Below are 18,121 nucleotides of genomic sequence, written 5' to 3'. Positions count from 1 at the left end.
CCTTTCGTCTCCCCTCTCCCCTCTCTCCTCTCTCCCCTTTCCTCTCCTCTCTCCCCTCTCCCCTCTCCCCTCTCCCCTCTCTCCTCTCCCCTCTCCCAGTGTCAACAGAAGCTCATCAGTGACCCGGACCAGCTGATGTCGGTGGCGTTGGAGTGCATCTACAGCTGCGAGCGAGACAACCAGCTCAGCCTCTGCTACGACATCCTCGAGTGCCTCCCTCAGAGGGGCTACGGGTCAGCATGCACTCTTGGCACATGCACACGCACACACACACACACGCACACGCACAAGCACACACACAGACGCATGAACGAGTGCCATCGAGAATGAACCTATTCATATTTGTGATACACAAACTGAGATTGTTTTGTTATTGATTATTGATCAAACTTGGCCCGGACACAATTATCATCACAGATTATAAGGATTTACTTGGCATGTGACATAAACATGTTACATATATTAGTGTTTAACTTTAGCTGACTCTCCTGATGGTGAACTTATATCTAGCGTTAGTCATTTTTTAAGAAATTCTGGCCAAACCTTCCCATTTATTTCAATATGGGTTTTGGATAATAAGGTCCTTTCCACCTTATCTCTGTTTCTACCCGTACCCTAATTACTGTTTTTTTATCTCTCTCTCTCTCTCTCTCTCTCTCTCTCTCTCTCTCTCTCTCTCTCTCTCTCTCGATCACTCTTTCGCTGTGCCTCTTTCTTTCTCTCGCTCTCTGATTAACACTCGCCCCTTCTCCTGGGAGCGATCAGTTGACATGGAGTTCTTTCCGTACCCCAGTGCTCAGTGAACTATATCGCTCTCTCTCTCGCTCTCGCTCTCTCTCACACTCGCTCTCTCTCTCTCTGCTGTTAGAGTCTTTCCCTTCTTCACATCTTGACCACAGAAAAGCGCAGAGAAAGATAGAGAAAAGAACGTGCCAAGATGGACGCAACACTTTTAGCAATTCAAGGTACTTAAGTCTCCAACTGCCACAATTCTCAAGAGAGTTTCCAAAAGAATATAGGTTCGGCTGCAAATCTCTCTCTTACTCACTCACTCACTCTCTCATTCTCGTAATCAGTCTCACTCTCTCTCTCTTTCATATATATATACATTTATAAGTAAAGATGAGATTTAAGTTAGCCTATTTGGAACACATTTCTCTTGTTCAACGAGGGCAGAGTAGTGGTAGAGGTAGTGGAGGTCGTGTGGGGGCGTGCCGTGTCAATATTCGGTCAAAAGCAAAGTGAGCCTTCAGGTAATAAATGCAGGAGTTGCAGAGAGAAATTGCCAGCCACAGTGGAAAATTCTGGGCATGCAGTGTTTCGGTCAATGTGACCGATGGAATTTCACCCCCGAACAGAGGGAGAGAGAGGGTCTGTGAGGGAATCGATGTGGTCAGAGCACGGCTTGAAACAAACAATTCATCCCGTTTACAAAAAAAAACATCACGTCAGCCCTTAAATTAGTTGGATCTGACTCAACATGGTTTGATACCGCCATGAGTTATCAATTGCAAGAGGATTTAAAGGTTTCAGCAATAGTTCGAATGCCTTTAATGCTTGCTTTTAACACTTTTTCCACTGTAAAAGGCTGTGACCAGCCATTAGTCGGGAGCTACAAAAGACAAATGTTGAGTGAAAAAATGCTGTCAAATTAAGAAAACCCAAAACCTGGCTTTCACTCATCTAAAGCCCATTCTCCTTCTGAAGCTCACTCCCTGCCAAAAGAGGGTTTTGGATTATCGATGCAGAGTACGGCACAGTCGACCTATTATTTTGGCATTGGATTGATTTATTTGGATTATTAAGCCCCCAGCCAATGACGCCTGGCATAATATGAATGTGAACGGCCAGAGGGAAACCAGGGCTTGGGTGTTTCAACCCAATTCTCGCAGTTCGTGCGAGATGGCTTAATTAGGCCTAAAGCCGCACAGAGGAATGTAATGTGCAGCCACCCTTAGATAGTGGAGACCGGGGGAACTGGGCAGAGGAATAGATGGAAGGGTGGGGAGGGGAGGTGTGTGTGGGGTGTGTGGGGTGTGTGTGTGTGTGTGTGTGTGTGAGAGAAGGAGCGAGAGAGATACACTGAGGAGAGGGAGAGAGAGACAAAGGGAGGGGAGAGAGTGAGAGACTAACTGGGAGAAGATGGGTTTTAAATAGATTTAGAAAGGGAGGTAGAATGAGCCCTACTCAGAGCAATGGTGTGAGGATGTAAAGAGTGTGTGTGTGTGTGTGTGTGTGTGTGTGTGTGTGTGTGTGTGTGTGTGTGTGTGTGTGTGTGTGTGTGTGTGTGTGTGTGTGTGTGTGTGTGTGTGTGTGTGTGTGTGTGTGTGTGTTGATCAGGGTCAGTTCTCCACTGAGTCGAGGCCCAGACTGACCTAGAATTCTCTGCCACAAGGCACAGAACCATGGGCTGTTATTTTCAGCGATGGGACTGGGTAGACCCTCAGTGCGCATACTGAATCCCACTGTACACACACACATATGCCCACGCACAAACATAAACACCGACTTCATCCTATGTTTATACAAATGGCTGTAACATTTGCTTCTTTAGTATATTTAAATATACAAATACACTGAACTGTATTTCTATGTTTTCTGTGTGCGTTTGGGTGTGTGTATGTTTGTGTGTATGTGTGTTGTTTATCATGCTATAGGCCAGAGACGGACATCACAGCCTCACTGCACGACCTGGTGGACCGACTCGAAAAGCACCTCAGGTAAAAAGAGACACACCGGCATACACACTGACTCATTCTCTCTCGCTCTCTCTCGCTCTCGCTCTCTCTCTCTCTCTCTCTCTCTCTCTCTCTCTCTCTCTTTCTTCATCTCTTCCAGTCTCTGACTCCATCTCTCTCTCCACCTCCTCTCTCTCTCTCTCTCTCTCTCTCTCTCTCTCTCTCTCTCTCTCTCTCTCGCTCTCGCTCTCGCTCTCTCTCTCTTTCTTCATCTCTTCCAGTCTCTGACTCCATCTCTCTCTCCACCTCCCCCCCTCTCTCTCTCTCTCTCTCTCTCTCTCTCGCTCTCTCTCTCTTTCTTCATCTCTTCCTGTCTCTGACTCCATCTCTCTCTCCACCTCCCCCCCTCTCTGTGTCTCTCTCTCTCTCTCTCTCTCTCTCTCTCTCTCTCTCTCTCTCTCTCTCTCTCTCTCTCTCTCTCTCTCTCTCTCTCTCTCTCTCTCTCTCTCTCCCCCCGCCCCATCTCCCCTGGCCAGAGCCATGTCTGTAGCAAAGTATGTTGAGCCACTATTGTCCTAGCTCCTCGGGCTGCTCCTCCTCGGTGCTCTGCACCATCTCTCTGGCCTCTGCCTATCTCCCTGCTCCTCCCCCCCCCCCTCCCCCCCAGGTTCAGTCCGTCCCCTTCTCCTCCCCTCGCCACCGGCCGACCGCCATTCACAGTGCTGAGCCGCGCTGCTTATCGCTTTAGCAAGCAGGGCCCGCTTCAATGGGGAAATGTTAGCTTTGTAGCATGACTTATTAAGCAGCCAGCCGGCGCGCCTCCCGCCCCCACCCCGGCCGACGGGATGCACCCGGGAAGCATGTGTGTCCCCGGGAACGACACACACACACACACACACACACACACACACACACACACACACTCACACACTCACATGCACATATATACACATACACATACATGCGCACACACACGCATACACAGAAACAAAGACACACATGCACAAATATATGCCCACGTGCACGCACGACTACACGTGCACACACAGAGACAGACGCACACTAACACTGAGGCACACACTGATGTGGGCGCACATGGATATTTATGCATGCGTTCATTCGCTCAGACACAGAGAGACAATCACACACAGACAAACACACTTATATGCACACGTGTACGTACATACACATGCACACACAACTACATGTGCTCACACAGATACAGACGCACACTAAAACACACACACACACACACACACACACACACACACACACACACACACACACACACACACAAACTGATGTGGGTGCACATGGATATTTATGCCCACATTCACACACTCAGACACGCACAGACGCACACATACATACACTCAAGCACATGTGCAGTTTCACACTTTTACTCCTATACCCTGGAGACACACTCACACACACTCACCCTTATATCAAAGGAGTTTCTATGGGTCCCATGGTAATCAGATGGCCTTAGGCTCTGACAGGTTAGAATCTCTCTCTTTTTCTCTCTCACTCGCTCTTCACCACACACACACACACACACACACACACACACACACACACACACACACACACACACACACACACACACACACCCACTTCCCCTTCCCTCCTTACTTCCCCTTAGGGTGAGCTTACTGAGACAGTGAAGTGATGAGGAGGGGGGGGCAGGGAAATGAGCAGAAAGAGGTTGCCGGTGGGTGGGTGGGTGGGGGTGGGGGGGGTGGGGGTGGGGGGGGAGGAACAGAGAGGAAATCCATGCAGGAGAGAGGAAGCAGCAGAAGGAAAAATATAGTTTTATTTTACTCTGCGTGAGCCTTTTTTTTTTTTTTTTTTTACAAACAAACAAATACACATACACACAAACACACCACATATCTACACAAAAAACATGTGAGTCAGAACCCAGGGAGGACTACAGACTTCTGTCCCCCCCCCCTCACTCTATTTTATGTTTAGGCATATCCACACACACACACACACACACACACACACACACACACACACACACACACACACACACACGGTTGTAAATACTGTGGTCTGTTGTACTTTCTCTAGGTGCGTGTGCGACTACATAGAAATGTACACGCACACCTCCTACACACACACACACACACCAAGCCATATCCACAAATGCATACACAAACAGACACCTGTTTACCATGGTAATGAGGTGCAGCAGGGAATGAACACCTGTAACTGCATGACCCTTTTGGGTCCCAGGCTTCCAAAAACAACATGGTTATGTACACACATGCACGCACACACACACACACACACAATCACACATGCTTGGGAACAAAGAATGCATATGCCATAACAACCAAGGATTGCCTCTCTTACACACACACACACACACACACACACACACACACACACACACACACACACACACACACACACACACACACACACACACACACACACACAAGGGCGCACAGACGCACATCCACATGCCGTTTGCTCCCAGCATGCCGTTTGTCATGCTGCTCTCGAGACGCGCTTCACACTGTCTCATTTGCACCGCCGATCGCAAATGACTCAGAATAACGAACAGCTAAAGCGCTACCGCATAGCCTTTTGCCTCTTATTTGCTCCGTTTGATTTCCCCTCACCGGCTAACCTTTTGTGTGGCTCCCATCCGTCTCTTCCACCGCTCCCAAGGCGCCTGTCCGTTCTCCATTTCTTTTCATTTAAATACATGTAAGGCTGTTTGACCAGTTTAATGTATTTGACAAAGGGGTGTTGATTAAAGGATTCCCGAGTTTGTTTCTTGTGTGTGTGTGTTTGTGTGTGTATGTGTGTGTAACCGTTTTCGTACATGTGTGCGCATCTGTGTGTGTGGGCGTGCGTGGGAATGCGTGCGGGCCGTGCATCCGTGCACGTCACGCATGACTATGCGTGCGTGCGTGTGTAACTACCTGCGTCTCTTACGGTCTCCAGTGTGTCCGAGGTGCTGGAGAAGCATGGCCTCCAGAAGCCCATCTCCTACGTGAGGAACAGCGAGAGCAGCCTGGAGGAGGCCCACCAGCTGATGGTCAAACTCTGCCGGCACACCGGCCGCAAGTATGGATTCCCCTCCCTCTGGAGCACCCTAGAATAACATCGTATGACTGTGAAGGCCGGGGTAGTGTGTAGCCTTCTGCAGTATGCATGACTAGGATTGGTAATTTCGCCCTCAAGCTGAAGGACATTTCCACCGTTTTTACGTCTGCTTATGTTTGCGTCAGCAGATGCATGTGTAGATGAACCGAGTGTGTGTGTGTGTGTGTGTGTGTGTGTGTGTGTGTGCGTTCCCCAGAAACCCACCGGTCAGTGAGACGGTGTGGAGGGGAGTTCTGCAAGACCTGCTGGACATCCAGCAGAGCGTGTACACCTGTGTGACGCCAGAGACCTGCCATCAGGTGACCAAGCAAACACGTCCGATTCGCAAACACGCCTTATTAATTCTTCATAGACTCCCAAATGGTTAGCAAAGGGCCCAAGTTATAGCACTCCGACTCCCAACGAGTTGTACTTCTTCAGAGGTCTTCAGAGAATGTGTGGGCTGTTTGGTGTTTCTCCTGTGTTGTTTGAAATTAAGCCCTAGCTCAGGGCTACTTAACGCACTTCAGTCCTGTGAGCAATCCCCCCCCCCCCCACACACTCCTCTCCCCTGAGAGCTTTAGTCCCTGCGGGGGTCTCTTTCCAATCCGGCTCTGCTGAACTTGAACCCAAACAATGTTACAACTTTTTCTAATTCAACATTTAGCTCCCCTCCGAACAAATTGGTAACCTCAGCGTCCCCTACTCTCCAATTTTCTGTTTGTCTGTGTGTGTGTGTGTGTGTGTGTGTGTGTGTGTGCGTGTGCGTGTGTGTGTGTCTTTGTGTGTGTGTGTGTGTGTGTGTGTTTGCGTGCGCGCCCCAGGTCTTCGTGGAGTCCCTACTGTGCTCGAGCCGCGTGGAGAACCTGCGCCTGGCGGGGCAGCTGATGCACTGCTCCCAGGTACCGTCCCTGCACCCCCCCCCCCCCCCCCTCAGGGCGGCCTCCGTCGGTTCATCACGGGGGCCGCCCCCTCGCTCTCCCTGTGACACTCGGTCCAGCGCCCAGTGCCGCCTGTTCCACCTGCAATGACCTGATTTTTCATTTTCTTGCTGTCCGGGTGGTTTTGGGCCGGCGTTTGCTTCTCTCAGGTCAGCCAGGACGTGCCGGCGAGCGTGTCCTACCGGGGGAAAGGTCCCGCGCTGAGGGTGGCTTATGACCAGAGCGTGGAGCTAGTGCTGGCAGCCGCCCGCGAGTACTTCAACTCCTCCACCTCGCTCACCGACTCCTGCATGGGCCTGGCAAGGTGAGCCCAAGGAGTGTGGCCCACGAGGAGGGGGGGGTGTGTGTGTGTGTGTGTGTGTGTCTGTGCATGTATCTGCGCAAATGTGTTTTGTGTGTGTGTGTGTGTGTGTGTGTGTGTTGTGTGTGTGTGCGTGCATGTATATGTTCTAGTGTGTTTTGTGTGTGTGTGTGTCCACCTATCTACGCAAATGTGTTTTGATTGTGTGTGTGTGTGTGTGTGTGTGTGTGTGTGCACGTATACGTTCTAGTGTGTTTTGTGTGTGTGTCTGTTTGTGTGTGTGTGTGTGTGTGTGTGTGTTTGCGTGCGCACTTTAGCAGGGCTGCCCGTGATGAAGGTGATTGTGTTCCTCCATTTGTTGGCCCGTCTAGGTCAGGGGGGGGGGGGGGGGGGGGTGTTGTTGTGGGGTTTACGCGTTAATGGTGCCAGACACCAAGGGGTGGCGGCGAGACCTCCCCCCGTCCCGTCTGCCCCCTCTGCGTATGTGGGCCAGTAATTGGGTCATCACGCATTTATAGTCAACCGGTGGGGGGGGCCCCTCCTCCACCGCCGCCGCCACGTCCTCGCTCCTCAGACAGACACTCTCACCTTTACCACATGCTGCTCTGGAAATTAATTACAAATAGACCCTGTTTATCTTGGTGTCCTCCCGATCAAAATAACCGCCCTAGAGACACCGATTGCTATCTCGCACACTCAAACACGCACACAAACACACACCGTGCGGCGTGCGCCCTTATTGCGTTGTCCTTGACCAGTAATCTAGTGAGGTGTAACACGGGCAAACATACCAATATAGCAGCAAATACAAGGGGAACCCTGTTCAACCACAACACAGAGATAGTTACGTTGTTCAAAGCGATCGTAGCTTGTTATTGCTAATACTTAATTTGTTGGTTTGTTAGTCGGCTGTTTTGTTGGTTGTTTCAGAAACGATAACACAATGTCAGCTCGCTGCAAATGAATTATACATCTGAAGTTAATTAGCCTCAATCAAACCTACAGTGTTAGTGACAAACAAATCCTACGGTGTTATCTTTAAGAGGCACGGAGAAAAAAAAACACTATTAAAGAATATTAATAGGCACAGGAAGATACACGCTAATGGCTTCGGTAAAAGAAGGAGATGAGGGCGAGAGACTGCCATGAATCACGGAGGCAGTTTAGTATTATAAGTTCGCATTACTGCGGAGGAAAAATAAGCGACTTACAAAGAGTTAGAGAACAAGGTGTAAGAGAGGATGGTTAATATTGTAATTTCCCGCCCGTGTTTGGAAGGAGACTCACCCCCGCTCAACCTCTGAAGGAGTCTGGGAGCGAGGTGCTGGAAATGAAGAGGAAATGAAGCGAGAGATAGAGAGGCAGCGATGTTGATTGCCAAGTCGTTCGCTGTGAGCGTGTGTGCGTGTGCGTGTGTGCGCGTGCGTGTGTGCGCGTGCGTGTGTGCGCGTGCGTGTGTGTGTGTGTGTGTGTGCACTCGCGTGTTTACCAACCTGGTCCATTCTTAAAGACGTGAGTGGAGGGAAGGCGCAGGGTTGTTTCATGTGGTTCCTTTGGAAATTAGTACTCACCCTGGGGTGTCTGCCAGGCCCTTAACGGTGGTTGTGCATGCCACCACCACCACTACACGCGCACACACACACACACACGCTCACACACATATGCACACGCGCAAAAATGCACACACAATCGGTACCTGTGAAATGTAAATGTTCTCCTCTCAAGTGCTGACAGTGTGCTCTTGAATCCAGAAAGATCGGATATGTCAACATCGGTTTCTGAAACACGCACGCACGCACGCACGCACGCACGCACGCACGCACGCACGCACGCACGCACGCACGCACGCACGCACGCACGCACGCACGCACGCACGCACGCACGCACGCACGCACGCACGCACGCACGCACGCACGCACGCACGCACGCACGCACGCACGCACGCACGCACGCACGCACGCACGCACGCACGCACGCACGCACGCACGCACGCACGCACGCACGCACGCACGCACGCACGCACGCACGCACGCACGCACGCACGCACGCACGCACGCACGCACGCACGCACGCACGCACGCACGCACGCACGCACGCACGCACGCACGCACGCACGCACGCACGCACGCACGCACGCACGCACGCACGCACGCACGCACGCACGCACGCACGCACGCACGCACGCACGCACGCACGCACGCACGCACGCACGCACGCACGCACGCACGCACGCACGCACACACACACACACACACATACATACATACATACATACATACATACATACATACATACATACATACATACATACATACACACACGAGGGCAGAAACTTTGTGACATGAGTGCATAATCAGCCTGCACTCTCTCTTGCCTCTCACTTTCCCAGCTTTTTTTCTGTCCTCTCTATCTCTATCTCACGCTTTAGATTTCTCTCTCTCTCTCTCTCTCCTGAGAGGCTGAGAGAGAGAATGATAATCTGTCCCTCTGAGTGTTTCGGATAACGGCATTGCGTATTTGTTGGCGGTGCTTATATTTTGTATTTTTATGATTTATTTTTATTTTTATACCTATTCGGGCGGTAATCGTGAAACAGAGCAGCACTTTGTGTGTGTCCTACGCGTCCACTCTATGGGCCATTCAAAGGAGGGAAAATAAAAAGCAGTTATTTGGTGGGGAAAATTCACAACTCAAGGACACATTGAATGAAGGACATTCTCGTGTCAGAACTCTTTTCCCGGATGTTGTCTTTTCTCACTAAACCAGATTTTCCTCCTCTAAATGCCTTCTTTTTCATGGCATTCAACTAAACGGCATAATTGGTAGATGAAGAAGCTGAGAGAATGAAACAAAGCCAAGATTTTCTCGCATTTTAAACCGCCCAGCTTTCTCCCAGACGCATTTGCGTTTGTCTATCGTCACATAATCCTATTAGTATTAATGAGTGTGGCTCTCTTTCACACGTAAACTCGCCTTTTGTAGATCTGTCATATTAGTCTAGACTCTGTGCCAGAAATAGGCTCTTGGTGTAAATAAATCCCTTGGATTGGTCCGAGCAATGGTTGGATCAGCACATTGAAATGCCACCAACCGCTGAACGCGACAATTTCAAGTTTGGAAAATGTGAAAGATAAACTTTTAACGTGTTTTCTGACTTCTTGCTCAGTGTAGTGGAAGTAGGCCAAGCGGATGGATCGGTTGCATTAGCAAAATAAGTAAATAAATGCAACGCACTGCTGACCAATTTAATTTAGCAATCAATGCCACTTAGAACGTCATACAGGTAACAACGACACTTTCGAAGAGGAACCAGAATACATCCCCTGCTGTGGAGAGACACAGGTTTTGGGGTTAAATCAAGAGCCACAATTGGACCAAATGTGTCGAATAAACGAAAACAACGTTGAAAAAAAGACCATGAAATATCCAGAAATGTGAAACGAAATACACATTGCATGGAGGTGTGGAAAGCCGGTGGGAACACTAGGCGCTGGTTGGCCCTCCTGATTGGTGTTGATTTCCACAGGGCTTGTCTCCAGCTGATCACAGACGGCCCGCCGGCTGTCCAGGAGGAGCTGGACCTCATCAGCGCCCTCTGCCAGCTGGAGGACTTTGGCGTCAACATCCTACCATTGCAAGGTACGCTATTGTGTGTGTGTGTGTGTGTGTGTGTGTGTGTGTGTGTGTGTGTGTGTGTGTGTGTGTGTGTGTGTGTGTGTGTGTGTGTGTGTGTGTGTGTGTGTGTGTGTGTGTGTGTGTGTGTGTGTGAGGGGGCGCACCAGCTGATGGTCAAACTCTGCCGCCACAACGGCCGCAACTCCCTAGAATAACATCGTATGACTATGAAGGCCGGGATAGTGTGTAGCCTTCCGCAGTATGCATTACTAAGATTGGTAATGTTGCATGCAAGCTGAAGGACATTTGCATAGTTTTTACTTCTGATTATGTTTGCGTCAGCAGAGGCATTTGTAGATGAATCGTGGGTGTGTGTGTTTGCGTGTGTCTGTGTCTGTGTGTGTGTGAGAATTAGGTTCTGCAAATGTGTGTGGGCATGTGGATGGCTTATGATGAAGTTGTATCTAGTTTTCCTTTTGATTCTATAAGGTCGTCAATAGTGTTGCTTCCTGTGATTGACGACCGGAAACGTTGATGAAAGCGATCGAAGGCGTGGCTGCTGTTTATCTTAGCAATGAGGGGGAACGCCTTGAGGTGCTCTGGTTTACACATCACCAGTTCAATATTAATGATCCATGCTGCACAGTTGTGGTTGTTGTTGTTATGGATCAATATCAGTGTCGGCATCCAATAACTTCCCTAAAGCCCGAGTTACATAATGCGAGTGAGGTTACGTTGTTAGGGAGCTGGTAGGGGTCAGCCTTCTTGCAGGAACATTCCTAAGTTGAGCTGCGACTTTGGGGATCAAACACGGGCCGTTTCGGCCCTCAGACTAACAGCAATGCCACGATGCTATCCGGCATTTTTCCACCAGTGTCAATATTGTGCTTCATTTGGGGCGCTCAGTCAAGTGTGACTGTGCTGTGAATTAGCATTAGCAACCGCAGCCAGTAGTGCGTGTGTTGTAATAGTCTGTTGTAATAGTCTGTACAACAATTGCTGTTCAAACAAGATCAGTGCTGTAATGCGCATAATTGAAACCTGGAGGTCATGTCAAAGATGGGAATTGTTCCTGTACCCTTCACCCATTAACCTGTGAATTATGTGTTGCTGTTAGCCACTGATCCGTCCATATGCCACCTCTCTGTTGCACTTTATCTAAATATGGTTATTTATGGATCACCTGATGAGCAAACAACATCTGCTTGATGGCCTAATTGGAATTGAAGCATTTGATGTGTGTGTGGATGTTTATGCAGCTGTCTGTAATTTGCTCTGCACATTTGACTTTGGGTGTGCCTCACCTGCACGTACGTGCGTGTGTGCGTGGCGCTTCCCTTTTCATCACAGCGTGTTTGTATTCCTATGGCACACCTGGGCTATCGCTATTCCAGGCACGCAGATCTTTCGTTTTTTTAAATCCCTTTTGGCTCCATGTCGGATCCCTCCCTGCGGCAGTTTCCTCGCATGGCACTGTGTGAAAAGAAACAGCAGAGCCAGAATGAGCTGGCACGGCCCCTCACCCCATCACCTCTGAACCGAGGTGCTGTTCATCCCTGAGGCCCTGGCTTTCTCCCGCTGCCCTCATCCAACCGAGCTGACAACATAGGCCGTTCTCTCTCTCTCTCTCTCTCTCTCTCTCTCTCTCTCTCTCTCTCTCTCTCTCTCTCTCTTTTCTGATCCCCTTGTTTTCCGCCCCCAGGGGGGGGTGCGGTATGAGAACAAAGGGCTAGTAATGGCACCGGAGAGAGGTAGGGGTTTGCGATTCTTAGAAACAGAGGCATTGGAGTCCCAGAGTGTGCTGAGCAGCTGCTCTGAACCCTCCCATCCTGGTGTGAAAGCTTTTTGTGGTTTGTATGCAGGCCACAAGTTGCACGCCTTCTCTCTCCCACCCCTGTTCAAAGTCGGGGCGGATCCTTGGACCCGCAATCGCCCCGAGGTGCCCTCACCGTATCGATCGCCCCTCGTTGAGGCCCCCGCGAAGCGTTCATTCGCACCGATAAACACGAAACCTTCCATTCCTCCCCCAAGGCCGTCGTCGCTCCACCAGCCACATTATTTGACTTCTCGATCACAGAATCCCGATACATGTCATTGGAGCGCCGGCGTCTTGATGGCTGAGGGTCTACAGGTCGGGGGCCTGTTGGGCATCGAACAAAGGCTCCTGGTGCTGTCCTGGATCGAACGCGGGGGCCCATACGGGTCGAATGCACAACGTAACATCCGCAACGCCATCTTTTCTAACCAGTCATTGTGAATCCATTCACGGGCGAGGAGCACAAAACCAAAACACAGACAAGGTGGTTGGACGTGGGTGTAAGGCTAGATGATCCGCAGATTTTCCTCTTTCGTCCCATGAGTGCCTGCTCCATCGCCTAAAGTCATGCCTTGCACAAAGCTACAAGCAGGTTGCAAGCCTTTTGCAGAAGGCTCAGTGGAATGCTTTTCTATTTTATTATTGAGCATATTAATATATTTAGAAAACCTCGAAAATCCCCCCCCCCCCCAAATTCCATTTATATTTAATGAGAATTAAAATAAGGCATCTGGGGGTGGACGGGGGATCATCTTTCGCAAGGTTTCCTAGGCATTATTGGCTTTTTGGTTTTAAGGTTATTGGGGATCGAAGAGCAATGTTGGAATTAATTGAAAAGGTTGAAGGATTACACTAAAGGTGGAGGTCAATTCAAATTGTTTTCGTCTGCTGGATCCTGCCAGGGGGACTGTTCTCTATGGTTCTCTGTAGCGCCATTAGCACAAACCTGAAGTCGACCCCCCTCCTCCCCCCCCGAAAAAAAATAAGGAATTGAAGTAATAGAATTTCCGAGGTGAAAATGGACCCATGAATCCATGCAGTTGGCTGGCGCGGGTGTGGACAGGACATTACCAGACACGGTTCCCCTGGCCTCAGCACTATTTTAGATTAAATGTGGTGTTTCTAAATGTGTTTCTTATTTCAAAATGAGTTATTCTCCCATGTAGCGAGGAATACATCTAGGGGCAACAGACTCGGATATCGTCCTTGCACTACTCTTTTTTTGTTTCTCAATGGGAACTTGTGTTATTAATTATGTATCATGGTTTTGTGTATTTTTTTATCATATTAATCCCCTCTCTCGCTCTCTCACACTCTCCCTCCCTCTCTCTCTCTCCACTCCTTCTCCCTCTCTCACTCTCTCTCTCTCTCCCCCTCCCTCTCTCCCTCTCTCTCTCCCTCTCTCCCTATCCCTCTCCCTCTCTCCCTATCCCTCTCCCGCTCGCGCTCCCTCTCCCTCTCTCTCTCTCTCTCTCTCTCTGTCTCTCTCTCTCCCTCTCCCTCCCTCCCTCCCTCCCTCTCTCTCTCTCTCTCTCCCTCTCTCTCTCTCATTCTCTCTGTCTCTCTGTCTCCCTCCCTCTCTCTCTCTCTCTTACTCTCCCTCTCTCTCCCTCTCTCTCCCTCTCCCTCTCTCTCTCTCTCCCCCTCCCTCTCTCTCTCTCTCTCTCTCCCTCTCTCCCTCTCTCTCTCTCATTCTCTCTGTCTCTCTGTCTCCCTCCCTCTCTCTCTCTCTCTTACTCTCCCTCTCTCCCTCTCTCCCTCTCCCTCTCTCCCTCTCTCCCTCTCCCTCTCCCTCTCTCTCTTACTCTCCCTCCCTCTCCCTCTCCCTCTCTCTCTCTCTCTCTCTCTCTCTTACTCTCCCTCCCTCTCCCTCTCTCCCTCTCCCTCTCCCTCTCCCTCTCTCTCTCTCTCTCCCCCTCCCTCTCTCTCTCTCTCAGTGCGTCTGCGGTCTGACCGCCTGTCTCTGGTGAAGGAGTGCATCGCCCAGTGTCCCACAGCCTACAGGCAGTCCACCACCCTCCTCCAGCTGGCCTGGTTGCTGCGTGTTGCAGGTATGCACGTGCACATACTCACACACACATGTACAGCCACAATTCTATTGAGCGGCCACTTGAGGCAAGCATGCACACACGGACACAAACACAGACTCACACATATGTTTCTGACCACACGTGCACAGGCATGTGCATACATGCACTATGAGAAAGAAAGAAAGTTGTGTCGGTTCTTATTAATTATATAAAATATAGTTATCATGCATTTCTTTATTATAGATTTCCTCCAACCTTTCTCACTTGCTAACCCTGCATGGGGGGGGGCTAACTGGCCACCGAGCCCGCCCATACCTAATAGGCTGATTTAATATTCAACTTGGTGGTCCGGTTTTTAAAGGCCAGGCCAGATCTGTCACTCCCGTCCCTGCTCCCGAGGGATGGAATCAGGGGGTGAGGCGGTGGATCCACAGCCTCAAGACACCTGTGCTGCGATACGGTGCGCTGCTCGCTTAGGGGCGAGCCCCATGGGGGCGCTTGGACAGGGGGGGGGGGTTGCGGGAGGGGGGGGCGACCGTTTGCCTGTGAAACCAAGTCTCGGAGATAAACTTTGACCCCCTCCGCCTGGCCGCTGGCGTGTGAGTGAGTGTGGGGGGCGGGGGGGACCCGGCTACTGCTGGGACGAGTAAAGAAAACGACGTGCCCTCTTCCTTACACACACCTGGAGGTGAGCTATTTAAAAATAAAAATAAACTCTGTACGGGGGTTCACCTCACCGTGGTTGGCGGAACGGAAGCGAGGCAAAACTCTGGCTCTCTTTCATCACGGCTCCCTTTCGCTCCTTCGGGTGCCCGTCTTCCTCCTGTTCGCGTTCCCCTTCCTCTGAATAATTGCAGCCCAAACGGCTCTTTTCAACTTTCTTTTCGGTGTTTTTTTCGCCGTCGTCCTGCCTCTGTCGGCTCCCCTTCTCCCTGATATCCTTCCGCTCTGTGGGTCTCCGAGCCGCCGCTGCCTCCCTCTGTAGTGGTTTTGATCTGGCGCTTTTGGTGTTTTGGCGTTGGGACACTTTTAAGCGCCTGCGCCTCCGGAATTACTATTTGCGGGGCGTCCCGACTGTGGGAGGGATGGAGAGAGGGGGGGAGGAGATAAAAGAGGGAGAGAGGAGGGAGGAGAAAAAAGAGGGAGGGAGAGAGAGAAAAGAGGGAGGGAGAGAGAGACGGGGGGGAGGAGAGAAGAGGGATTGGGAGAGAGGAGGGAGGGAGAGGGCGAGAGAGAGGCGGGGGGGAGAGGGAGTGGGGGGAGATGAAGGGAGCGTGGGGGAGAGAGACAGAGAGACAGACAGAGGGAGAATGAACACATTTTAAAATAAACAAACAAAGGGCTGGCGAGGTTTTGATGGGTGCACCGCTCCCAGTCTCCGCTGTGAATATTTAACAGAGTTATCAGCGGTGCCCCTCTTGGCTTGGGTCCCTGCCTGGGGTCTGCGGAAGTCTTCTGTAAATCTGAGGCCGCCAGGCTGCCAAGAGAATAAAAAGCACAACAACAACAACAACAACAACGACAGTAACAGCTGTGCCCTTCCTCTGGATTGACGGGTGTGTGTAACAGGGAAGAAGGCTGTGTACACCGAGGAGATTCACTGCTCCTGCTCACGGCGAGACGGATCAACATGTGGGAGTAGCGCTCGACCCAAACACAATTTAGGATTGTTACTTTTGTTGTTGTTGTTGTTGTTGACGTAGCCTTTTAGATGTTTTTCCTTCAAATGTTGATTTATAATGACAGTTCTTTATTGGAAGATTGTTATCTCTTTTGTCAATAATTCCGACATGCCTCACCGTTCCCGCACGATCTCGGTGTCAGCTGCCAGGGAAAGGGTTGGATTTTCAATTTGTCTTCGAAATTTCTGAGTTGAGTTCTTTATTTATGTCTGCTATGTGGAACGAGGCCAGATATTGATTTGAGCCCATCTATATATTGTTTTGGTCAAAAGGAAGGCAGTGAAACGGGTCAGATGCTCAAACGCATGCAGTGGTACACACACTCTCTCTCTCTCTCTCACTCTCTCACTCACTCACTCACTCACTCACTAAATCCAACACCTTTGCACACCTTGCGCTCATCCAGAATAACTCCAGAGACTTGATAAGCCTCTTCAAAGAGAGACTCTCACCCATCACCCCCTCATTCATCACTCCTTGCATGCCTTCACAATGGCATGCCACCAACGCCTCCCTTCACCCCCCACTATAAGCAGCCAATCATGGACCCGTCACTTGGCACACGCGTCACACAGGAGGCCCGCTTGACGTGATCCCGTCTCCAACGCTCTGTGATGATAAACATAGACTCTCTCACAAGCATCACCTTCTCCACAAGTCTTCTTCTTCTGATAATTTGTCGCAGGGATCAAAGGGGGAACTACGCTAGGCTGGCTAACACCCCGCTGGGCTGGCTAACAAACCGTGCATGTTAACACACCCTGCATGCTAACGTACCCTGCATGCTAACTTAACCTGCACTCTAACACACCGTGCATGCTAACGTACCCTGAATGCTAATCCCTTTTGCACAGTAAGTCAACCCTGTATATGATAGTGTCCCTTAGCATGCTGCAGTCCTGAGCTTGCTAACACGCCATGCATGCCAAATGCCAATGCCCAGCGCATGCTAAGACCCCGTCCATGCTTCGCCTGTCCAACCCTCCTCCAACCCTGCCCAACACCTATCCTCAGCCAAGTACCCCCCACGTGCTAGCACCCTTCGCTCCCCCGCACATGCTGAGTTTGTCCCGTACATGCTAACATCCTGTGCATAATTAGTACGCCCTGTGCATGCTTATAATGCCTCTTGCGGGCTCCAGGGGTTGTCGGGCTGAGATGAATGCACATAGGGGGGCCAAGGGCACGAAGGTATTATTTAATTTGCGCTTCCTCATTAATTTATTCTCGTTGGGTGATGATGAATTCCAAACAAAATAGTTCATATCAGAAAAATTGTGATGTCGCGCCTCCGTCAGCTTCGGCTGCAGTTGATGCGCTGAATCATATTTTGGTTTTCCACATCAGGCGTGGGCGGGCACTCTCACACATGCACAACAACGTCTGTGCGTGTGTGGGTGAGTGCGAGACCAGTCTTTGTTTGTGTACCCGATGTGTGCGCGCCAGAGTGTTTGTTTAGATGAAGGATTGGGTGGAAGATGTAATAAGTTGGATGTGCTACACGATATGGGGGATTATGAGATGGCAGAGTGTGTTTGCACTGCTTCGGTGACATCCATCTCCACAGATTGAAAAATGATTCCCGGAAATACTGTTTGAACACCGTTTCCCTGTTTGGGTTTGTCTAATCACTTCGGAAGTCTAATTCGTGTGTGTGTGTGTGTGTGTGTGTGTGTGTGTGTGTGTGTGTGTGTGTGTGTGTGTGTGTGTGTGTGTGTGTGTGTGTGTGTGTGTGTGTGTGTGTGTGTGTGTGTGTGTGTGTGTGTGTGTGTGTGTGTCTAGGGGACGAGGCAGACCAGCGCAAGGGGCAGGTGTTAACTCTCCTGGCTGAGCAGGCTGCCCAGTGTCTCGACTACAAGGCCTCCTACATCCACTGCCAGGACCTCATGGCGGCAGGTACAGTACATCACCCCCCTAATCCTGTCCCTGCTATTCTCCATTATATCCACTATCCTT

At 50.5% G+C, this 18,121-nt stretch overlaps 1 protein-coding gene across 1 annotated transcript in view; it reads left to right on the top strand.

Annotated features, from left to right (window-relative positions):
- nbas (NBAS subunit of NRZ tethering complex) overlaps positions 1 to 18,121 on the top strand; it is a 98,102-nt gene that overhangs the window by 22,843 nt on the left and 57,138 nt on the right. Inside the window, exons 18-26 of the mRNA XM_060042390.1 lie at positions 100 to 233; positions 2,658 to 2,720; positions 5,640 to 5,762; positions 5,998 to 6,100; positions 6,605 to 6,682; positions 6,871 to 7,025; positions 10,549 to 10,661; positions 14,391 to 14,504; positions 17,948 to 18,061. Of these exons, the coding sequence (XP_059898373.1) occupies positions 100 to 233; positions 2,658 to 2,720; positions 5,640 to 5,762; positions 5,998 to 6,100; positions 6,605 to 6,682; positions 6,871 to 7,025; positions 10,549 to 10,661; positions 14,391 to 14,504; positions 17,948 to 18,061 (997 nt within the window). The remainder of the gene's footprint in view (positions 1 to 99; positions 234 to 2,657; positions 2,721 to 5,639; positions 5,763 to 5,997; positions 6,101 to 6,604; positions 6,683 to 6,870; positions 7,026 to 10,548; positions 10,662 to 14,390; positions 14,505 to 17,947; positions 18,062 to 18,121) is intronic.

Source organism: Gadus macrocephalus, chromosome 21 (assembly GCF_031168955.1).
Source record: "Gadus macrocephalus chromosome 21, ASM3116895v1".
Classification (NCBI taxonomy): domain Eukaryota; kingdom Metazoa; phylum Chordata; class Actinopteri; order Gadiformes; family Gadidae; genus Gadus; species Gadus macrocephalus.
Note: the sequence above shows the minus strand (reverse complement) of the source record. Positions and strands in the feature narration are given on the sequence as shown.